Raw genomic sequence first — 6,727 nt, 5'->3', positions numbered from 1 at the left:
TATCCGTGAAAAGAATTAAATGATTCCCAAATTTTGGAGAAAAGTTCTTTGGTACAAGAATCATAACTCCACCACCTTTTTGGTACGGTCAGTTCTAAAAAAGCAGAGCTAAAGAGAAACGAATGATGGAAAATATAGAATAATCAACTGTACTGTTGTGTAGGTTATGCAATTGTTTGACTAAACAAATTGCCAAACAATTGCCAAAAATTGCCAAACAATTGGTTATTCAGCGTCTTTTCGACTATTTCCTCCGTGATGCGGCGACGCAGGCGGATTAAATTTCCATTTGATTCCCTTCTGTGCGAGCTTTGAAGCTATCAATTTTGCATCCCAATTGAGCAGACATGCCAATAGGTCCTTTTCTGCACCGACAAAGTTCGTCCCATTATCTGACCAGATTACTGATGGCATTCCACGGCGTGCGATGAATCGCTCGATACCCATCACACAGGTGTTTGCATCCATCGAGTGCGCTATCTCAACATGCACGGCACGAGTCGTGAGACATGTGAACAAGAAGCCCCATCTTTTCTCGGATGAGCGGCGTATCGTTACGTAAAAAGGTCCAAAGTAATCTAGACCCACGTTGGTGAAAGGCGGACTCTGAAACCCAAATCGTTCAGACGGAAGATCAGCCATCATGCTTAGGTCCCTGGTTCGAGTCCGGGTTGGTGGACCACAGATGTTGTGCCTCGTTCTCGTATCGAGTAATAAGTTTGAATATTTCTTGAAAGAAAAAGTATATAAAATTCAAGACTCAATTTGTAAGGTTTTACTATGTATCGGGACATAGACAAACTCACGAAGAAATTTTTCGTCTATTTTGACGCTATATCATCAATTTCTGTCGTATCCAGTTTTTTCATTTAAAATGTTTCGATCTTACAGTTTTTCTGACGTTTCGCCCTTGAAATCTTCAGTACATTCACTTCTGGGTTTCCAGAAGCCTCGCTCAATGTGCTTCGGTCATCAGTTTCACTCCTAGCGTTGGTGACCAAAACCACACTTCTCTCTCTTTGTGGAGTCCGGAAATCGGCTGTGAAATGATTCTGGTTCTTTATCACTGTCGGTGGACCAAATGTTGTGCCTCGTTCTCGTATCGAGTAATAAGTTTGAATATTTCTTGAAAGAAAAAGTATATAAAATTCAAGACTCAATTTGTAAGGCTTTACTATGTATCGGGACATAGACAAACTCACGAAGAAATTTTCATGATCTATTTACGTATAGAAACATGTGTAACAAGCGTATCTCGAACGTACAAGACGATAACATTACATATAACACACAAAAAACCATAAGCTCTCTATACGAGAGAAAAACCGCATGTTTTTTACTGCATTAGACAACCAGAAGGTCGTCCGCCAAACGTATCTTTGATCTCTAGTTGAAGGTCGAAAAGAGGTCAAAAACCTATTAAGTTTAACCTAAAAACCATACACAAAATTTTATGGGGGCAAAAATTTCTGACTTTGACGGGATTCGAACCAGCGACCTCTGGGGCGCGGGCCAGAGGTCTTAACCGCTCGGCGAAATGGGCTATAGAACAATCTGTGCGAACGCACATGTTATTTCCTCTCGCTTGAACGCATTTGCATTGGCAACATCCTCCGGCCCCAAAAGTGATGATTCTAAGACAGGCATTAGATTAATTATGGGGCGGGATAGGGTGCCGTTTGGTGTTTGCACTTCGGCAGATCGCGCGATTCCATCGATACCGTAACGCAGACTCGAAACTCTAGCGAGTGGATAGTGGCCCCTTGGGCTGTCGTCATCGACTATCCAGACTAAGTCGCCAGTTTTCAGCATTCCGGTTGGTTGAGTTCTCCATTTGGGGCGGCGGTTCAACGCAGGGACGTACTCTTTTAACCAACGCTTCCAAATCTCATTCGCGTAAGCTTGCGCTCTAGCATACCTCTTACGATGGTTAAAGTCATCAACCGGAGCGAGTGAAGGCAAACAGGAACTGCGATTTCCAAGGAGGAAGTGGTTCGGCGTCAAGGCGTCGAAGTCGTTAGCGTCGGAACTAACCGGCGTCAGCGGGCGGTTATTCAGCGTCTGTTCGACTAAACAGAAAGTCGTATGAAGTATTTCATCAGTAAGTCGGCGGTTGTCGAGTATGGCGTACAAAGTTCGCTTGAAACTACGCACAAGCCTTTCCCAGACGCCTCCGTGATGCGGCGACGCAGGCGGATTAAATTTCCATTTGATTCCCTTCTGTGCGAGCTTTGAAGCTATCAATTTTGCATCCCAATTGAGCAGACATGCCAATAGGTCCTTTTCTGCACCGACAAAGTTCGTCCCATTATCTGACCAGATTACTGATGGCATTCCACGGCGTGCGATGAATTGCTCGATACCCATCACACAGGTGTTTGCATCCATCGAGTGCGCTATCTCAACATGCACGGCACGAGTCGTGAGACATGTGAACAAGAAGCCCCATCTTTTCTCGGATGAGCGGCGTATCGTTACGTAAAAAGGTCCAAAGTAATCTAGACCCACGTTGGTGAAAGGCGGACTCTGAAACCCAAGTCGTTCAGACGGAAGATCAGCCATCATCGGCTGGACGGGTGTTGCATTTCTTTTTCGGCAAAGAACGCAACTGAAGCGAATAGAACGGAGTGTTGAACGAAGTTTCAGGACAACAAATCTTTGTTGGATAAGTGCACGGAGATAATCGATCCCTTCATGGTGATGTTTCAGATGCATGTGGCGTAGGAACAACAGAACTAATGGATGGCGTCCATCAAGTATTATTGGATGCTTCAAGTCAAAGTCAATTTCGGCGAGTCGTTTAATGCGACCGGTGGACCGTAGTAGGCCACCAGGTCCAATGAACGGCGAGTAAACGGCAATACGACTTTTCAAGTTAATTTGTTTTTCTTGAGCAAGCTGTTGTCGCTCAATGGGGAATGATTCAGACTGAATAATTAACTGCAGCTTTTGTTCTGCTGCGCTAAGTTCTTCCGGATCAACTATTTCCTTTCCAGAAGACCGATAGGCGAGATGACGAGGAAGTAATCGCATGCAATACGCAAGAATCCTAAGCAGTTTAGGATACGAACTGAACTTACGGAACGAAGGCTAAAGTCACTTTTGAAAACGTCGGTTATCAAAGTGGAAGTCTTCTCTGAAGAGGATGCTTCAGTTGAATGACTCTTCAATTTGATGTTTTGACTACATAGGTATTCGGCTGGAACGGGAAATCGGACGTTCGGAGAAACTGGGAACCATGCAACCAACTGCTTTTTTGGAGCGCTTCAGAAGACATTCCTCTGGTACTTGCGTCGACTGGATTAGCATGAGATGCAACATGATGCCATTGATCAACACTTGTCCCTTCAAGAATCTCCGAGACGCGGTTTGCGACAAATATCGGTTGCTTGTCCAGTGAGTTCAACCATTGGAGGACAGTAGTGCTATCTGTCCACATAAACGTGTTTTGAACAGGTACGGTAAGTGCTTTGCATATTTCTTCTCTCAATCGGGCTGCGAGCAAAGCTGCCTGTAGTTCAAGCTTCGGCACGGTGAGTGTCTTCATTGGGGCGACACGTGCTTTTCCAATCACGAAGGCAAGTTCGGTACGTTTATTTTCAGATGGTGGACTGACAAGTGCACGCAAGAACGCAACTGCGCTAAGAACTTCCTGAGAACTATCTCCGAATACGTGCAATTCGAGGTGTTCAAAAGGACCGGAAAAATAGCAGCGAGGTATGGTTAACAAAGCCAGCGTTGGTAACTCAGAACTCCAGGAGGAGAATTGATCAATCATTTCATTGGGGAGTCTTTTATCCCATCTCTGACCATGTAAACGCCAGACATTTTTCAGGAGAAGTCGTGCTGTGACGGTAAAAGGAGCAACTAAGCCAATGGGATCGAATACTTTGGCTACTAAACTCAAAACCAACCTTTGCGTGACAGCTTTACTGCAATCACAAGAAGTGCCGCGACCTACTACTAGAGTGTCTTTGGTATGATCCCATTTTAATCCCAAAACATGGTAGGATGACTCTTCCATTGATGCACCAATGACTTTCGGAACAGACTCAACTGATTGATCTTCAAGCTCTTCTAGTAAACCTGGCACGTTACTAATGAACTTAGTTAGTTTGAAACCACCCTTACTAAGTAATTTGACCAAGTCTCGTGACCGCTTGAGCGCCTCATCAGGAGATTCCATTGAGTCCAGGTAATCATCCATATAGAATTTTTTGATGAACTGCCTTTGCTGCGTCTGGATACTCTTTTTCATGATCTCGTGCTGTTCGCTGCAACACGTAATTTGCGCAAGTCGGTGAGTCTTTTGCGCCGAAGATGTGTCGAGTGTACTGATACACCTCAATGGTCTTTGAGGGGTCCTCCCGCCACAAAAAACGGAGAGCTGGTTGATCAGATGGCAACACACCTACCTGCAGGAACATTCCCTCGATGTCAGCGGATACAGCAATTTGATGCTGACGGAATCTGATCAGCGTGTGAATCAATTTCTGTAGAAGATCTGGACCAGTTAGCAGCACTTTGTTCAAAAAAACTCCTTGAAACTTGGAGGCACCATTGAGGACCCTTCGCACCTTACCAGGTTTGTTTGGGTTCATGACCGGATGATGCGGCAAATACCATTTCCTGCCGGGTTGATGCTCAGTTTCCACACCGGTTTGCACTTTAACAACATACTTTTTACTCAAATCTTCTCGTATTGTTTATGCGTAGCGTTCGCGTAAGTCGGGATCTTTACTAAGTCTCTTCTCTAAGGACTTCAGCTGGACCAATGCAGAAAAATAATTGTTGGGAAGTTTGACTTCATCGGAAGACCACAACATACCAACGAAGTAACGACCTTTCTCGTGTACGGTTGACTGATCGAGAATTTCGACGGCTCGACGGTCGGACGCTGAGCGCGGATCCACTTGCTTAACAGCCCCGTATGATTCCATGTCATACCACGACTTGATTTGTGTCGCCAACTCAGAGTCATGTTCAACTACCGCTTTAAAACTTGTCGAGATTAGACCGGACGCTGACGGCATTGGACCACTTAGTACCCATCCTAACGGTAAACGAACGGCAACGGGTGAGGATTTCGAGTCGGTTTCGAAATACTCGAGCGGGCGGATGGCGTGGTACGCGTCTTGACCAAGTATCATCTCTACGTTCGCGTAATCATAACTCTTTGGAGGTAACACACTCAAATGAGGATATTTATCTTGCAGGGTAACGATATCAATTTTGTCAGACCCAACGCGAAGGTTTTCTTTCACGTACGGCAACAACTCAAACGGAGAACAGGTATTCTCACCAATTGGGGTCACTTTAACCTGAACAGCTTCAGTGTTGATTGTCTCTTGCGTATTGATACCGTGCACCGTCAAATTGAACGGTGTTCCTCTCAAATGGAGACGTTTCGCGAGTTCACTGGAGATCCAGGAGTGACTGCATGCTTTATCGCAGAGAACAAGTGCTCGTGCGCACTTCTGTGACTGTCCCTCTAGATCGACTTCGAGGACCTGCAAAAGACCCTTGACATCAGTGATCGATGTCCTGATGTGCTGCTTGTTCCGTGAGTACTTGCATCGTCTACGGCGGTTGTTGACGTTTTTGTTGAGTTGACTTTTGGTTGTGATGTATCAGCAGATTTGTTTCGGCCGCTTGCTGGGAAAATCCGGTCAGCACCATGCAGCAAGATGTTATGGGTACTGCGACAGCCTTCGCGATTACATTTGCGCTGATTCGGACACGTACGAAACGAATGCTTTCCATTCAAGCACGAAAAGCAGAGTTGGTTCTCTGCGGCTATTTTAGCACGCTGCGTCGGAGTTTTTTCCTTAAAAGTCTGACATCGCCAAATCGGATGTTGTGATTTACAAAGTACGCAAGGTGCGTGATCATTCTTTGAACATTGAGACTGCCTATTAACACTATATGACTTCGAGTTGGACGCGAATACTTTCGAAGACACTTTGGTCTTTACTGCACCATTGCTGTTGGTGTCTTCTGGTTTGCTTCTGAAGGAAGTGGTTTTCATGCGATCATGACCCTCCGCTCTTTCTTTCAACCAGTCGTTGAAATCCAACATTGTAGGGCGAATCAAGTCTCTTTTCACAGTGTGCAGTGACCATGATTCCTTCAAATTTGGTGGCAATTTCTGAACTGCCTGATTCAAGAGTGATGAACTCTGAAGATCTGCATCTTAGGACAAAGACCTGAAGACTCCAACAAGACTAGAGACAGTTGTGGAAAAATGGATGATTTGATCAGAGCTGTGCATCTTAATTGAAGGGTAGTTTGCCAATTTGTCAAGGTGAGCAGTGACAACTGCTTGGGGTTGTCCGAACTTTCGCTCAAGTGTTTTCTGTGCATCTCTGTACATTTTTCCACAATAAGCGAATTCTGCAATTGCATCTTTGGCTTTACCTACTACGAGAGTTTTCAAGTATGTCAACTTGATGTCATCACTTAGGGCCTGCGAATCAATAGCGCTCTTAAATTGGCCGTACCATTCATGCCACTGCAAGGAATTACCATTAAACTTAGCTAGGTTCCAATCTGGTAGGAGATCCTTCTTGTTGAGAGTAAGAAGTTCAGCTAGGTCTTTCATTGTAACCGTACTCGGTGCTTGATGCATTGCGGGGTTAATCATTGGAGGAGGAAACGGGTAATACGGAAGTGTCGGCATCGCGTAGCCCGGGGCGGACGCTGGAGAAAGTACCTGCGCAGATACACT

General features: G+C 45.2%; 1 protein-coding gene across 1 annotated transcript; it reads right to left on the bottom strand.

The window, feature by feature from the left end:
• Positions 1 to 225: 225 nt before the first annotated feature.
• LOC142337970 (uncharacterized) lies at positions 226 to 6,079 on the bottom strand. The gene is made up of 7 exons (XM_075387604.1): positions 5,951 to 6,079; positions 4,829 to 5,510; positions 4,416 to 4,666; positions 3,188 to 4,306; positions 1,919 to 2,526; positions 927 to 1,125; positions 226 to 606 (listed from the first exon to the last, which is right to left on the bottom strand). Exons 1-7 carry the CDS (start codon positions 6,077 to 6,079, stop codon positions 226 to 228), a joined length of 3,369 nt encoding a protein of 1,122 aa, XP_075243719.1.
• Positions 6,080 to 6,727: the final 648 nt, after the last annotated feature.

Source organism: Convolutriloba macropyga, chromosome 4 (genome assembly GCF_964194025.1).
Source record: "Convolutriloba macropyga chromosome 4, txConMacr16.3, whole genome shotgun sequence".
NCBI lineage: Eukaryota > Metazoa > Xenacoelomorpha > Acoela > Convolutidae > Convolutriloba > Convolutriloba macropyga.
The sequence above is the reverse complement of the archived record's forward strand: the minus strand, read 5'-3'. Positions and strand labels throughout refer to the sequence as shown.